This window comes from Phlebotomus papatasi, chromosome 5 (assembly GCF_024763615.1).
Source record: "Phlebotomus papatasi isolate M1 chromosome 5, Ppap_2.1, whole genome shotgun sequence".
NCBI lineage: Eukaryota > Metazoa > Arthropoda > Insecta > Diptera > Psychodidae > Phlebotomus > Phlebotomus papatasi.
In genome coordinates this window covers 371,638-389,483 of record NC_077226.1, presented here as the reverse complement: position 1 = coordinate 389,483, position 17,846 = coordinate 371,638, and the positions used below count along the sequence as shown (strand labels likewise).

Genomic DNA, 17,846 nt, shown 5'->3' with positions numbered 1-17,846 from the left:
CATACAGTTTTTCTAAGAAAATTTCACAAGCTTTACCATGGATTTTCCATGGATTTTATCGCATCATGCCCGCTTCTTTTGTAGGAAAATTCCGGCTAGTTTCCCGGTGAAAATCCAAGAAATAATTCCATGGAAAGTTCTAGAAGCTGTCCTATGGATTTTTACTACAAAACACCTCCTTTTTATGGGAAAATTCCCACTTCTTCTAACTTATTTTCTGACGAAAAACCAAGGAATAATTCCATGGAACAGTCCATAAGCTTTCTTGTGGATTTTCCAAAGATTTTACTACAAAACGACCCTTTTTTTTGTAAGAAAATTCCGGTTTGTTTCCTGGCGAAAAATCCAAGGAATAATTCCATTGAAAATTCCAGAAGCTTTCCTATGAATTTTCTATGGATTTTACCGCATCACGCCCGATTTTTTTGTAGGAAAATTCCTGCTTAGATCCTGGGGAAAATTTAAGGAATACTTTCATGAAAAATTCCAGAGGCTTTCCTATGGACTTTCCATGGATTTTACTACAACACGCCGCTCTTTTTTCGTAGAAAAATTCCTGGAGAAAATCCAAGGAATAATTCAACGGAAAATTCCACGAGCTTATCTATGGATTTTTACTACAACACGCTCCCCTTTTTTTGTAGGAAAATTCTTGCTTATTTCTTGGCAAAAATCCAAAGGAATATTTCGTCAGTTGGATCAGCAATTGTCATAACTTCCACATCGCCTCAACATCACATCTTCTAACACCATGGAAATACACATACTATACAAGAACTGCTGATGAGGTAATGAGGAAGTTACGACAATTGCTGATCCAACTGACGATTTCCATGGAAAAGTACAGGAGCTTTCCTATGGATTTTTTTTTACTACAAAGTGCCTCCTTTTTTCTAGGAAAATTCCTGCTCTTTCTTGGTGAAAATTCAAGGAATAATTCCATGTAAAAGTCCAGAAGTTTTCCTATGGATTTTCCAAGGATTTTACTACAACACGCCCCCTCTTTTTGTACGAAAATTCCTGCTTATTTCCTGGTGAAAATCCAAGGAATAATTCCATGGAAAATTCTAGAAGTTTTCCTATGTATTATCCATGGATTTTTACTAGAACACGTCCCCCTTTTTATAAGAAAATTCTTGCTTATTTTTTGGCGAAAATACAATGGATAATTCCACGGAAAATTCCACTATCTTTCCATACAGTTTTTCTGAGAAAATTCCACGAGCTTTCCTATGGATTTTCTATGGATTTTACCACAAAACGCCAGCTTTTTTGTAAGAAAATTCCTGTTTATTTCCTGGGGAAAATCCAAGGAATAATTCCACGGAAAATTCTAGAAGTTTCCTATGGACTTTTCATGGATTTTACTACAACACGTCCCCCTTTTTTTGTAGGAAAATTCCTGCTTATTTCCTGGTAAATAAGCGGACGGTGTTTATAACGCAAAGGTCTCGAGTTCGATTCTTGCGTAGCGCCGTTTTATTGTTTATTTATTTTTTTCATTTCTATTATTTTTTTTTTAATCAGATATACATTTATGTATCGTTTTTTTAATCACTGACCGTTTTTTTTTAATCATTAATATAGCAATATTTGCTTTGCACTGTAATATAGTTCTAATATGAATGTTTCTACAAGATGGTGTGGTCGCCGTCTTGGTTTGACGTTTCTGTCCGCCATTTTGAATAACTATCAAAACAAAAATCTCATCCGATTAAGCTGAAATTTTCGTATGTTGTAGCTGATATCAAGGCCTTTTCAGAACATATATAAAATCCGACCTAGATCAAGTGATTGCCTGGATACAGGAGCTCGAAGTTCAAAATCTTAACATTTTCATAAATACAGAACTATCGGGAGCTTCTTTTATCGAAATGATCACAAAGAAAGATAAGTTTTTCAAGAATTTTAATTTAATCAAAATTTTCCTGATTTAGATCGAGTAGAGCGTACCCTTAACAACTTCGTATGACTCTCCGACGATTGCACTGTACAATCAATTTTATTTATTTATTTTTTATGTATATTTTTTTTAAATTTTCTTTCCGAATTGAAACCATGATCCAATATTTCCCATATGACCTACTATTTATCAATCTAATTTCCAAAAATTAATAAATAAATTTAAATTAGCAAATTTATTGTTGTTGTATTTTCATGGAATTCGTACTTATGCCTCCGGTACAGATTTTTTTCTATTAAACAAAAAACCAAAAAAAAAAACAAAAATTATTCAGCTCTAAATCGAATTTCAAATTTAGTTAAAATTGAATTTTAAGGGAAAATAACAAACTTTGGAAAAATTCCCCTGGAATTTTCACTCAAAATTCAATTTAAACTAATTCTAAGTGAATATTCCAGGGGAATTTTGATTAAAAAAAATTAATTCAAATCGAATTTTGAGTGGAAGAAAAGTGGATATAGACCTAGGTTGTCAATTTTGACATTGTGGGATTTTTTTTTAAATCAAAATTTGCTCTTGGAATTTTCACTTAAAATTCAAATTGAACTAAATTTGAACTAAATCAAATTTGAGTGAAAATTAATTGTGACATTTTTTTCAATCTAAATTCACCTGGAATTTTCACTCAAATTTAAATTAGTTCAAATTTAGTTCAAATTGAATTTTATGTGAAAAATCCAGGGCAAATTTTGATTGAAAAAATTTCCCAAAGTCAAAATTGACCGCCTAGGTCTATCTCCACACAAAATTCAATTTTAATTAATTTTTTCAATCAAAATTCTCCTGGAATTATCACTTAAAATTCAATTTTGAACTAAATTTAAACTAATTCAATTTGAACTAATTCAAATTTAGTTCAAATTGAATTTTGAGTGAAAATCCCAAGGGAATTTTGATTGAAAAAATTAATTTAAATTTAAGTCAAATTGAATTTTAAGTGTATATAGACCTATTCTGTCAATTTTGACTTTGGGAAATTTTTTTCAATCAAAATTTGCCCTGGAATTTTCACTTAAAATTCAAATTAAACTAAATTTAGAACTAATTCAAATGTGAGTGAAAATTCCAAGAGCAAATTTTGATTGAAAAAAATTCACAAAGTCAAAATTGACAGCCTAGGTCTATCTCTACTGTGTTCCACTCAAAATTCAATTTGAACTAATTCTAAGTGAATATTCCAGGAGAATTTTGATAGAAAAAATTAATGAAAATTTAATTCAAATTGAATTTTGAGTGGAAAGAGACCTAGGCTGTCAATTTTGGACTTTGTGAATTTTTTTTCAATCAAAATTTGCCCTGGAATTTTCACTCAAATTTGAATTAGTTCAAATTTAGTTCGAATTTAGTTCAAATTGAATTTTTATGTGAAAAATCCAGGGCAAATTTTGATTGAAAAAAATTTCACAAAGTCCAAAATTGACAGCCTAGGTCTATCTCCACTCAAAATTCAATTTGAATTAAATTTTAATTAATTTTTTCTATCAAAATTCCCCTGGAATATTCACTTAGAATTAGTTCAAATTGAATTTTGAGTGGAACACAGTAGAGATAGACCTAGGCTGTCAATTTTGACTTTGTGAAATTTTTTCAATCAAAATTCTCCTGGAATTATCACTCAAAATTCAATTTTGAACTAAATTTAAACTAATTCAATTTGAACTAATTCAAATTTAGTTCAAATTGAATTTTGAGTGATAATTCCAGGAGAATTTTGATTGAAAAAATTAATTAAAATTGAATTTTATGTGGAGATAGACCTACGCTGTCAATTTTGGACTTTGTGAAATTTTTTCAATCAAAATTCTATTCGAATTTGCAATTAAAATTCAATTTGAACTAAATTAGAAACAAAATTGAATTTAATTCAATTTAGAAATAGATCTAAAACAAATTGCAATTAAAATTGGTTTTAATTGCCATTAAAAAAAATTGTTTGAGTGAAATCAAAATTGACATTTTGATTTCCCACTCATATATTTTAGATCAGAATAATTTCTTCAAATCAAAATTCAGATTTCATGATGATTTAATGAAATTATTCTGGTCTCAAAAGACATGCGTCAAAATGTCAATTTTGATTTCACTCAAATAATTTTTTTATGGCTCTGGCACAACTTTCTGGATCAGGAAAACGTCATAGAATCGAAATTCACTTGTAAAAAAAAATGTTTTAAAAAATTCTCCCATTTTTTGACATCTTCAAATTAGTTTTCCTGACCCAAAAAGGTGTGCCCCGGAAGTAATTTAATTTTTATCCTTTATAGCTCCAGCATGACCTTTTAGATCAGGAAAATTTTCAAAAAATCTAAATTCAGAATAAAAAAGATGTGAATTTAGATTTCATGAAATTTTCCTGATGAAAAAAAGTGTGCTGAGGCTATTATAAATCCAAAATTAAATTAGCTTAATGGCTCCGGCATAACCTTTTTGGAGCAAATCTTTCGAGAGAGAGAAAGGAATCTGAATTTTGATTTCATGGAAACTTTCCTGACCTAATAAGATTATTTCAAAGCCTTTAAGCTAATTTAATTTTGAATTTATTATAGCCTCAGCACATTTTTTCTCACTTCAGTGAATTTTGATTTAATGGAATTATCTTGATCTGAAAAGGTGTGGCGGAGCCATTAATAAATTCAATTTAGATTGAGAGAATTTCAATATAAAATCAAATAGAGTAAAAATTTTTAAATTCTTGCAGATTCCGGCAATACCTTTTTTTTGTAGATCAGGAAAATTTTCGTCAAATCTAAATTTACATCTTTCTTATTATGAATTTAGATTTCTGGAATTTTTCCTGATCCAAAGTTTGTGCTGGAGCCATTGAGCTAATTTAATTTTGGATTTATAATAGCCTCAGCACACTTTTTCTCATCAGGAAAATTTCATGAAATCTAAATTCACATCTTTTTTATTCTGAATTTAGATTTCTTGAAAATTTTCCTGATCTAAAAGGTCATGCTGGAGCTATAAAGAATAAAAATTAAATTATTTCCGGGGCATACCTCTTTTAGATCAGGAAAATTCCAGAAATCTAAATTCAGAATAAAAATTATGTAAATTTGGATTTCATGAAATTTTCCTGATAAAAAAAGATAATAGCTGGAATCTGCAAGAATTTAATTTTTTTACTCTATTTAATTTTATATTGAAATTCTCTCAATCTAAATTGAATTTAGAGGTGTGCCGGAGCCACCTTTTGGATCAAGATAATTCCATTAAATCAAAATTCACTATTCCTTTCATTCTCAAACGTTTCGCATTAGTTTCTCTTATCCTTTTCGTTACCCTTTCGCTCTCAAAATTAGGTCGAACTAAATTGAATTAGGTGTGATGCTTAAAAGAAGAAGAAGAAGAGTGCGAAAGAATGGGACGGACTTATGCAAGAAATTTGGGAAAAAAAGTGGCCTGAAATTCGATTTTATGCAATTTTCCAGGTCTAAAAGGTTATTCCATAGAAATAAAAATCCCAAATCAAATTTCCCCAGATCTAAATTTTGTTTATTTTTTCTCAATTTTAAAAGGGAAAAAAATCTGTTTGCCGGATGCATGAAGTGGTTTTTCTTTGTTCTTCTTTTTTTTTCAATTAGTTTAAATTTTACTAAAAAGCAAATATTAAAATATTAAAAATAAATAAATAAATTTAGATTTGACAAAAAAATAATAATAATAATATGAAGAAAAAATCAAAAATTAAGGAAAATCACAGATAAAAAAAATGGGAGAAAGTGTAATGAGTCTTTTTTAATTGACAAAAATTCACGATTTAAATCTATTTTCATGAATTTTGACAATTTCTTTTTTTTTAATTTTTGTATAGTAATAAATTTTCTCTTTAAGCGTCATTGCGACGACCCAAGCATGACAGTTTTTTTTTTTTTTGTTTTTCTACTCTTTGTCTTCTTTTTCATTAAAAATAGTTTAAAAACTAAGAAAAAAAAATAGAAAATAAATATAGAATGACGTCTGTCAAAAAGCCTAGAACAAAAATTTTAATCAACAAAAATAATAATAATGCTCTAATTATTTTTTTTTAATTGCCACGAGCCCAATATTTTGTTTTTCTTTTTGTTGTTTTTTTTTTTTAAATCGTCCAATTTAGATTTGGAATTTTTTTTACCGTTTTTTTCGCCACACGAATTAGTCTTTTATTTTATTTAAAGTCGATTTGGCATTCTGCTTGTCACCACTCTTTTTTTTTTTTGGTTTTAGAAGGATTATCTTTTGCAAAAAGGGCTTTTTTTTTGTATAAAATAAACAAAAAAAAAAAGGTTAAAAAGGGATGGATTGGATTTTTTTTGGTTAGTTTTCTTCTATTATTATTTTCTTTCTTCTCAAAAATTAACAAAAAATAAATAAATAAATAAATAAAGTAAATTCAAATTAAAATAGCTTTTGGCAGATTAATTATAGGAATGACAGAGATGTCAAAGTCCTGTCGTACGTCATTTGTTAGCTATTTAAATTTTGCAAAAATCAAAAAATATTTAAAAAAAAAATAGAAAAAACAAATAAATTCCATTTTCAAAGAGAAAGAATGAATAATAAAAGAAAACTACTAAATATTAGTCAATATATTTTTGTTTTTCTTTGAGGTTAGGTTCTTGGAAAAGGGTATTCTTTTTCTTCATTTCTTTCTTCAAAAAAAAAATAAATAAATAAATAAAAAATAAAAATAAAAAAGGTGTTGTCAAAAACAAAAAAAAAATTAGAATAAAAAAAATAATGAGCAGTACCTCCCGAATCCGCGGGTGATCGATCTTTTTTGCGCTTTTTCTTTTTCGAACCGTAACCATAGTTGTCGCGTGCACTCCAACCCGGATATAATTCCATGTGCAACTGTCGCTCTTGTCTGGCTTTTTCATAGTATTTGCTCTGTTCATCTCGGCTCAGTGAGTGCCACTACAAGAATTGGGAGTAGTTTGATTGTTTTCGTTAACAAAATATTAACAGAATCCAAAAAAAAAAACAAAAAAAAACAACAGAATAATCTTTTTTTTTTTTCTTAAGACAAAAACAACAACAAAATTCATTAAGAGAGAATATCACTTCTAAAATTGTTCTATCTGTCAAAAATGACACTGTTAAGTCGCCATTTTTCTTTCAAAAACTTAACAAAAAATATATATATACAACAAAATAGATATACAGATATAGAGATGCATTTGGGGAGTTGTATCACACATAAACTATCTCCAGAGCTTTCGGATCGTTCTCCAAGCCCTGATCCAATCAACTGACAGGAAAAACAGGGGTTCGATTGACTTTTTCCTCATAATTTTAACACATTTAAGTGTAAAAATTAATCAACAATATTTAATGTTAATTTTATACCTTTTTCAGGGTTAAAATTGCCATAAAAAGGGTAACTTTAACCCTTAAACCACCTGCATATTGCCTACTTTCCGGCAATTTAAAAGGAAACCTGACAAATGCAGTAGATCCCCATCAACTCATCGATCCTAATCGAAAATGTTCTCGATCTACCCCCCGGAAAGTTGTTTTTTTTTTTTTAAATGGAGTTCTTTGAAGCCACTCCGAAAATTCCGAAATGCCCTACAAACCAAGATGTTTCAGGTATAAGGTGGGCCAAATGGAACTGCCAGTGACGTAGATACTTTTACCCGACTGGTACAGTGTTTACAACTCAGATTTGTCAAACATTTGTAATAGAAAAATAAGAATTGAATAATTTTGCAAAGATTAATTAATTTTCTTCATAAATGAAAATATATTTATTGTTCCTCGACTAATGAACTTCAAATAAGTATAATATAATAAATTTTGATTACAAAAAAAACACCTTTTTAGTAATATGACCACATTGGATATGATATTAAAATTGCCTAGGATAAAATATCGTCCATATATGCCATTAACACTTCGTAGAACTTTATGGAATTTTCAAGGGGTTACTCAAGTATGGAATACCGACACATTTTTCTGCTAGAATCCATGGAATCCATGGAATCACTGATTAGATTCTGATAGAATCTCAAATGGAATCCATACAGAATCACTAGAATCAATTGGAATCACTGGAATCAAATAGAATCACAGAATCCCTTATTTACGATTCCTATCATTTTGACAATATAATCCATGAAATTTAAGAAGAACTCCTGAAAATTCCGAATAATGATAACTTTTACTTTGTTGAAATTATGTAGGTTTTTGTTTCAAAAAGTTTTTGCTTAAAAAGATATTTCACAGCTCTCTTTTTTGAGTTCGAACAGTAAAAATAGAAATATAAAAAATATTAAGATTCAATCATTAATGTGAAAAAATGAATTTATTTTTATTTTTAATCTGAAATTTTTATTATACAGCAAATATCTGGGAATTTTCAAAAAAATATCTTAGATTCCTTAGATTCCTACATCAAAACTAAGCTACAACACTCCAAAGGATTTCCCTACATCCATAAATCACAAATCCAAGTTCTTTTGATTATTGCTCACCTTCGATCAAGATCCCATACTACTCGCACAGACACATGACTTTGTATAAAAAATTTTCGAAAAACAATGAATAATCTTCAAAAATAATTTTATTTCAATGATTATATTTGACTTCCCGTCGAACTTTTTCAAAATACGCCTTCATTTTCTTTCCCAATTTGAATTCTGGTTACCAATTTGTCTTCCTGAATAGCTACTCTTAATTTAATAGAGTTTGTAATGAATTAATGTAAAGAATTTGAATTCAGTGACCTTTAAAACCTTCTAAGTACGGTTTAGTCACCAGTGACCCATAGAGAAAATAATTTTACCTCACTTCCCAAAGTTATTTCTGTCAAATGTTTATACGTAATTGTAAAGTAGAAGGTTGTAGAAATCTAGAATACTTTTTTGCAAATCTCCAACTGTTTGATATAATACTAAATATTTAAGCTCAAAAGTGATGAACTTTCAAATTACCGTATTGATGAGTGATTTTTTTTATTTATTTGTTTTTTTATATATCTAATTTCTTAAGCAAATCTTTTCGCTAATATAAATAATATTTTTCGTTATAGTAAAAATTATCATTCATTAATACAGTCAGAAAATTAAAATTTTTGGGCTCTTTTTGTCCTTATCTGTTGGATTTTCTAAGGTCAGATGTAAGATATTTCATTGCTTTTGTTTTTATTTCATTGTTATTGTTGATTTTCAATCACTGAAAAGCGCCTCGTCCTTAACCCGTTGAAGACGATTGGAACACCGGTGTCCCATAAAAAAAAATAATTTTTCCTGACTACCTAAAGTTACTTTTTTTATGTTTTTACGTAATTGCAAAGTAGAAGGTTGAAGGAATTTAAAATATATTTTTCAAGTCTCAAGCTATTTGCTAAATAATAAATATTTAAGCTCAAAAATGACGATTTTTTTTAAAATTCTCATGTTGATAATTGATTTTAATTATTTTTTAGACTTCTAATTTTTTTTAAGCAAAACCGTTTTGAGAAAAGGAACTATAATGCTCATACATATTTTTAAAAAAAATCTACAAAAAATGGACAAATTATTGGCAAGAATTCTTCAGAGTATGCAGAGAGATTCGTCGGAGAATCTGCAGAAACTTTCTGATGAATTTTGTCCCAGGTCTAAATAAAATTCGTAGGAATATCGATAGATTTATCGGCAGATTTTCGGCAGAGTTGTAGATATTCTCTGCAGAAATCTAAAAAATATCTAGCGAAATTATTTGAACAGACTTTTTTCAGAGTGTAAGTTATTTGTCAAAACGCAACCTGCAATATTTTTCGACTTCCCGGTTCAGTTTACAGAACCCAATGGGACATGCATAGCCAAAAATAACAAATAACATTAATCCTACATAGCAATATGAAAAATTATTATCAAATAAGAGAAATTTAAACACAGGAATAAACTGAATCACAAATTGGATTAATCGAGAATCACGGAATACCGAGTTGAATTATTAAGAGAATCACACACTTAGAATCATTGGAATCACAATGGAATCTCATTGGAATCACATGGAATAATGGAATATGGACACAAATTTTCGATCTTGAGTAACCCCTTGGGAATTTTACAAGATATTTTGATACTTTTATTTATATTTTAACATTCGGAGCTTTAGTCAATTCTTTTCTGGTATCTGAATCAGAAATTTCATCTCTTTGGTTACTGTCTCTAAAGATTTCTAACCATTCAATATTTTCATTTCTGTGCGCATTCAATCAGGCCTCCATGCGAAATATTCTTCATCATAAAAAATTAAATAGAAAACAAAATTGGCAGCGGCTGCCACCAAGGTCCTTCCAAGTTTTAAACTCAATAATTTCCTTAAATCGATTTTCCATTGTTAAATTTTAAAATTTAACTTTATTTTGCAGCTAATATGTTTAAAGATTGCATTCAAAATGGTACACTTCTTAATCAATTTTCAATTTTATAAAGTTTTTTTTGAAAAATTATAGACTACACAGAAAAAAATTCACAGCGTTCTAGTCAAGGCTAGCCTTACTGGCCAAACTAATATATGGGGTTTTGGAGCACCACATTTCTCTTTTTTACATTGCGTTTTATATTTTCCATATCGATAAAATGGTTTTTCCAACAATTTTATTTCCAAGGGAAAAGTAACACTTCAGAAAAAATGATTTTTTTTTTGATAGGTTTTTTGACTACAATAATAGTTCCAATTAGGCCTCAGGCTTATAAATAATACCTCGTTTGATGTTTCGACAGCAATATTTTCAGAAACTGTTCTAGATTCAGAGGCATGTACCTTCACATTTAAAGGCAAAATTGTACAATATGTCATGGAACAAATCGATATTGCTTTTTTATTTGTTTTGTAACAACCCGTCAAATCATTGCTCTACCTGCCGATTTTACTCGGAGGTTTTTTGAATTTTAACGGTATATTCTAGTACATTCAGAGAAAATCTGCAGATTCTCGGCAGAATTTCTCCCTAGAAAATCTGCATAACCTCCATTACTTCACAAAAATATTGTTGATTTATGAAGAAACTGTAGAAGTTATAAAGAAAATTGTATGCTCTGCTTAACAAGCATTACCGAGTACACATTTTAGATAAGTAAAAAAACTGCGAGCAAAAATACTAATTTTTTAAAAATCGCCCATGGAATGATACAAAAACACGAAATTTAGGTCGATACTCTGCTTAAAGTTTTCACTTCACTTTTCTCTACTTGTAACACGGCGTCGCAGAATTCTTTATTTTATATAAACACCGTGATATCACAAAAAATAACTCTATTGAATTTTGCAAACTTCAGTGAAAAATTTTTCCATCTCTTCTGGACACATCTTGTCTGGAAAGTCTGGAATGTAGAAAAAATCTACAGAAAATCGGCAGAATATCTACAGAAATTCGTCAGAGATTCGTCAGAAAATCTGCCGAAATATTCTGACGAATTTTGTCCCAAGCCCAAATAAAATTCGTAAGAATATCTACAGAATTATCTGCAGATATTCTGTAGAGGTGTAGATTTTCTCTACAGAAATCTTAAAGATATCTGCAGATATTATTTGACGGGAAGAAATTAAGAACTTTTAACACTAAATGACGTAAGCATTGGATCTTAATGGATTACAGATTTTTTTGTGCAGTAATAATTAAGATTTATTTTCGATTTTCCCGAAAAAAAAATGGTAAAGTCTGAACTGCAGAGAGTACTTTTCCGTTGTATAGAATATTAAATTAACTTTCTCTTTGTGAAAAAAATTATTTGATACCATTTTTATGATTTAAATTAAAAAAAAAAAAAATAGGCCAAGAATCAGAACATTGGGATATCATTCCAAAGTGCAGTAAAGTGCCATAAAGTGCAATATTTTTTATACAGAGTATAACATCATAAATGAATGAACAATTGAATGGGTTTTACCACAATTAAGACTACAATGATCAAAAAAAAGGTCACGTTTTAATCCAGAATAGAAATTATGAGAATACCGCAATTGATTCTCAAAAATTCCGAATATCGTAAATATTTATTTCTTAAGTATTGAAATATTTTTAAAAAAAAAATCCCAATTAATATTTGCTTTTTGTTGAAAATGTCTGAACTTGGAATTTTATATCAATTTGATATTCTACGTAATTTTTATGCTTTGAATTCCATGTTATTTAACTTATTCTTAGTTTTTCCAAAATATATTAGTATTGAATGTTCTGACACATTTGTGATTTGCTCATATGGTGTATGGTCTGCCGGGTTTCGTCGAAATAATTTTTGTCCAGTGGAATTTTGTGGCAAAAAAGTATGAGAAAAACTGAAACTACATCAAATATTAGTTTAATTTATAAAAATAGTCTTTATTGTTAACAATTAAACTAATAATTTTGATATATTCCCAACATTTTATAGAAATGTATTCGCGCATGAGATTTTGGCGCGAGTCACGAACAGATGATTTTTGACATAACCTCCAAAAAGTATCTACGTCATCACCAGCCCGATCTGGCCCACCTTATTACTTTGTTATTTGTTTTTATTCATCTTGCCTACAAACGCAGGTCGCGGTCTGGGGAAATGTCAAATAACCCTATAAACAAACTATATGGGAAAGAAAAAAAAGATTACCAAGGAAATGTCGGTGGACAATTCCACTGACTGTCTCATTCTGTGCAATTTACACACATTTTGCATTTTGGGATGAGAAAATAAAGTTTTCTCCATAAATCCATAAAAAAAAATCTTTTATGGATTAAATTAACAATAGTATTTTCAACCAGAAGAATAAAAAACAATATATTTGACAATATATTGAAAATATTGTAACCCTCTAACGGTGTTTTCTTTAATATCCAAAAAAAAGTAATTAAATAATTTTGTCTAGGGTAACTAATGGTCCACTGAACTCAAAAATACCATCCATTCTTCATTATCTCTTTCCGTTTGGGCACCAGGTGAGAAAAGGTAAAGACCGCCTCCAGGCGGTCATATCCGTTTAAGGCATAAAAAGACTGAAATATTTTAATTGAAAAATAGTGAACAAATAGTAAAATAAATTAATTTTAAACGTTTTTTATGGATGAATGTTGTATGATTATCTAAGAAATGATAATTTTTAGGAAAAAACGTCTATAACTTTTATAATTAGACGTTAATGAAGCTCAAGGTGTTTCAATGAGACTGATTTTAAACTAATAGGTTGCAGGCTACGTATGAAAACGTCACCTTCTTGTATAATTTGAAGGTCCTTTGAAATACATTGCTCATCTTTTGGTTTTATTTCACGATCTGGAGCATTAAAGGACGAATTAGAGAATTATTCATCACTGTTGAAGTCTTTTTCTTTATAAATTTCGCTTAATTCGCAGAAATCGACCATTTTACTCATTCTGGACAGTCTTCGTGTAATCTCAATTGTTTTCCATGATTAATATTTTGCAAAATAATAATAATATATTTTATTAGAACAACCAAAACAATTAAATAAAAAAATGGGTAATTTTTGAAAATTTTACCCTTGAACCGATAAGACTGTCCCAAAAGCGGTCTTCCTTTTTTTCTTCTAAAACTCTTACTTCTAGTTTTTTCATACTTATCAATTGAAATATACAAACTCGAATAGCATATCTTTTAGAAAGTAACACTCTTACTACAGTTAGATTACTTTAAAACAATCTGTCCTAATTCATAAACGGATAAGAATTCGCTTAAAATCACGCACAGCTCAATCATAAAACGGTAAATGCGCTACAAATCACGCACAGCACAATAGAGTAGTAGCTCTATGAGTGAGAAGTCTCGGATTCGAGACTAGGCAGCTGCTGATTTTTTTCAGTAAAACCGCTAAAAGAGAGGTTAGGATTCAATTGAATGCAAATACACATTCACTGCCCAGATCCACACAAACCGAAGCTCGTCTACCATGATAAAAAACGGTACTGTGTCTATCAAAACGCACACAGAGCAAGTTTACCGCTTTAGAGGGTAAGATAAAACAGGAACCAACCCATAAACAAATCTTAATCTTAAAAATTAAATCATTTAACTTTTCAACTGAAAATCATCATTTCAAAGGCATTAGCAATCGGTAATAGATCGATATCCTTTTTTTTTTTTTAATAAAATTTCTGTGTCTAATTGAAATTTTTTTTTGTAGTCCTCATCGCCATATAATACTCTCCCTAATTGCATCTCTATCACTGCATTGATTTATATAGAATAATTATAATTTAATTTAATAAAAATAAAAACTTATAGACATAAACATCAATTAGGACACACAGTAATTATATTTTAAAAAACATCTCATCTGCTCTCTTGGGTGCGTCTTAACCAAAAAATAAATAAAAATAAAAACAAAATAACAACAATATATGACATTTTGAGTGCAAAAATAGCAAAATGAGTCGTTTTTTTTTCTTTTTTTTTCTCTAAAAAATCTTTCATTATTTAATTCGAGATACTATTCTTGGAGTGTCTCGAGATACTTCTTTTTTTTCTTTTTTTGTTTTCTCTTTTTTTTATTATTATTACAGACTGAGAGAGAGAATGAGAGATCGACAGAAAATTTAAGGGAAAAAAATAAATAAAAAACAAAAAAAAACAACTAAAATTTTCTGACACTAATGATATTGACGGATAAATTATCCGTCAACCTCATTCTGTCATTTTGGTTTTTTTTTTCTTCTTTAGCAAAATTACTTCAATTATTCTTATTTTCTGTATTTTTTTTTTTTTTTTTTTTTCAAAATATAAAATTTTATCTCTACACTCCCCCATAAAACACATACACATAACGAAAAAGGAACAAATAAATACAAACAATAAGAATATTCAACATTGAATGCCATCTGTCGAGGGGGAAGAGACTTTTGGGGGGAAAATTGAGGTTATGTCAGGGGAAAAATTGATGATTGAGTGAGGTATCCCCAGGGCTCAGTAGAAAGAAAATTCTTTGGGAATTTTTTTCAATAAATAACCTAAAAATGGAGACTGTTCCCCTTTTGGAAGTTACTGATTCCTGTAGAGGAATAAATATAGAAGATTTCTGTCTAAATAACTTTTCCGGATCGGCTGTGTGAGCTAAGTAAAGGAGCCCCGTCAAATCATTATTCTACCTGCCGATTTTACTCTGAGGTTTTTTTGAATTTTAACGGTATATTCCAGTGTATTCTGAGAAAATCTGTAGATTTTCTGCTGAATTTCTGCAGAAAATCTACAGATTTTCGGTAGAATTTCTGCCGAGAAAATCGGCATAGTGTCCATTACTTCACAAAAATATTGTTGATTTATGTAGAAACTGTAGAAGTTACAAAAAAAATGGTATGCTCTGCTTAACAAGCATTACCGATTAAACATTTTAAATAAGTAAAAAGATGCGAGCAAAAATACAAATTTTTTTAAAAATCGCCCATGGAATGATACAAAAACACGAAATTTAGGTCGATACTCTGCTTAAAGTTTTCACTTCACTTTTCTCTACTTGTAACACGGCGTCGCAGAATTCTTTATTTTATATAAACACCGTGATATCACTCAGAATAACTCTATTGAATTTTGCAAACTTCAGTGAAAAATTTTTCCATCTCTTCTGACACATCTTGTCTGGAAAGTCTGGAATGTAGAAAAAATCTACAGAAAATCGGCAGAATATCTACAGAAATTCGTCAGAGATTCGTCAGAAAATCTGACGAAATATTCTGACGAATTTTGTCCCAAGCCCAAATAAAATTCGTAAGAATATCTAAAGAATTATCTGCAGATATTCTGTAGAGGTGTAGATTTTCTCTACAGAAATCTTAAAGATATCTGCAGATATTATTTGATGGGTATATCGCGAATAATTCACAGGAAAAGACGTAGAAATATCCGTCGGAAAAATCCATGGAAACTCGCGGATTTTTCTTATGAGACGGACCTATACAGAGTTCCGCAAACGTCCATTGAACGCTAGGAAGAAATTTAGCGTCAAATTCCATCTCGAAAGCTTACGCGGATTTTGAGCGGTAAAATCCAGGGAACTCCACGCGCGGATTCGCGCATTCTCTAGCCTTTTCGGGAGACTTTTGAGCCTTATCTAACTAAATTTCGTTCTGAGACACCTGTCGGAAATAAGAAGTATCACCTCACCGATGAATCTCTTAGAAAATTGCCCAATTTTTCACACGGAAAACGTAATTGACAGGGAAAATCTTACTTCAGGTCAAATGATCAAAACACTATTACAGTAGACTCTCTCTCAATCGTGAATATGGGGCGAAATGTCATCCGGTTTAGCGATAGAATTTAGCGTCAAAGCCTTTGTAAATTCCACAAAAAGTGCTCAATTAGAAAGAATCACGATAAAATAGGAAGAACTACAGCGAATTTGAGCAAATTTGCTTCATAATTAAACGTGAAAATTGTCACCAAAATTTGACGCCCGATTGATAAAGAGCCGATTGAGTGAGAGTCTACTGTAACAATATTTAATAATATCGCGGATTTTGAGTGGTAAAATCAGCGGACATGGCAGAAAAGGTTGCTGGAAATCCAATGGAATCGTCACGGACGTTGGTTATAGGGTTATCACATGGACATTGTCGTACTGTTACAGAATTCCCTTACTGGTCCCATAAAGGGGACATTGAAGCCACCCTTCTGACCCGAGCCTAGAAGAGTATTCAAGGAACTTTGTCCTCAAATCCCGTTTCAATTGCCGGAATTCCATCAATAAGGATCCACTATATCCGGGTGTATAATCTCTCAATATCCATCCCATCAGTAACTTCGTCTCAAGATGCATTTCAATGTTGAATATGTCCCTTATTGTTTGCACAGTAACTTCTTAAATTTTATTTACTCTATCTCTATTTCAATTTATTTTGATTTTGATGTTTTTTCTTTTATTTTATTTTAATTCATTTAAAAATTGTTAAAAAGATTGACTTACCCGTCGTCCGAGAATTTGATTAATGGCCGCTGATTCTTTGAGGGTGCACTCGGCAACCACTTTGGCACGCATTTCCTTCATGTACAACATAAAGGCATTGAGGGGCTTTTTGATGTGGGGCTTCTTCTTCTCGTTGGAATCCTTTCCGTCCGACGTCACAGTGGCGCCACCACCGGTGGCGCCACTAACTGAACCACCACCACCTATACTTTTCTGATCAACTGACCTACAACACACAAAGTCAAACACACAAAAAACAGATTAAATTGGATTTGATAGGGATGTCTTAATAATTAAGAGTTCGAATTGGGAGCGAAAATGCGACATAACCTTACATTTTCTTTTTCATTTTGAGTAAATACTTCTTGAGTGCTTAATTTGAGGTATTTATATGCTATTGAATGCCTAATGTGTAAGGCCTGAAGGACCTTTTAAAAGATTTAGAGAAGGACCAATTTTGCCCATTGTCCTTTAATTCGACAATAATTTACAACCCAGCTGACCAATAAGTTAACAACCAACAGCTCTTGGTACCAAAATGTTAACGCCATTGGTAACATGGTAACAGGCTTTTGAGACAGTGAAAAATAGCATTGAGTTGGCCCAGAGGAACCAACATACTGGTTGGCCTAAAATTGTTACCACAACGCTGACAGATTCCTAAGGTACAGCATACGAGTAGCATAGCGACGAATTTCGAAACTAAAACGCGTCCTTTTTGAGGATGACAGCTGGACATTTTCCACCGCGGAAAATGTACAGTAGAACGATATTTTTAAAACTAACTGAATTTATGTGAGAATAAATTGCACTTTGAATCATATTCCCGTAATTTCTCACAAGTCTTAGTGGTAACATACTTCTATTTCATTTTACACGACCATAAATATATGTAAACATTCAGGAAGAAGCACATAAATATGATTTTCATTCATCCAGAATACGAACTTTCTAACATACCCGGGTGACACATCGTCATGACTAAGGAAACTCATCCTTTTTTCAGGCTGAAAAC

The 17,846-nt window shown here is 30.4% G+C and overlaps 1 protein-coding gene across 3 annotated transcripts in view; it reads right to left on the bottom strand.

Moving 5' to 3' along the window:
- Window positions 1-17,846, bottom strand: part of LOC129808704 (protein pangolin, isoforms A/H/I/S) — a 134,757-nt gene that overhangs the window by 20,041 nt on the left and 96,870 nt on the right. For 2 of the 3 annotated variants that reach the window (XM_055858486.1, XM_055858488.1), the window contains exons 8-9: window positions 16,832-17,057; window positions 6,697-6,862 (exon numbers count right to left, since the gene is read on the bottom strand). In XM_055858486.1, coding sequence (XP_055714461.1) covers window positions 6,697-6,862; window positions 16,832-17,057 — 392 coding nt within the window. The remainder of the gene's footprint in view (window positions 1-6,696; window positions 6,863-16,831; window positions 17,058-17,846) is intronic. The other variant, XM_055858487.1, reaches the window with a different exon arrangement.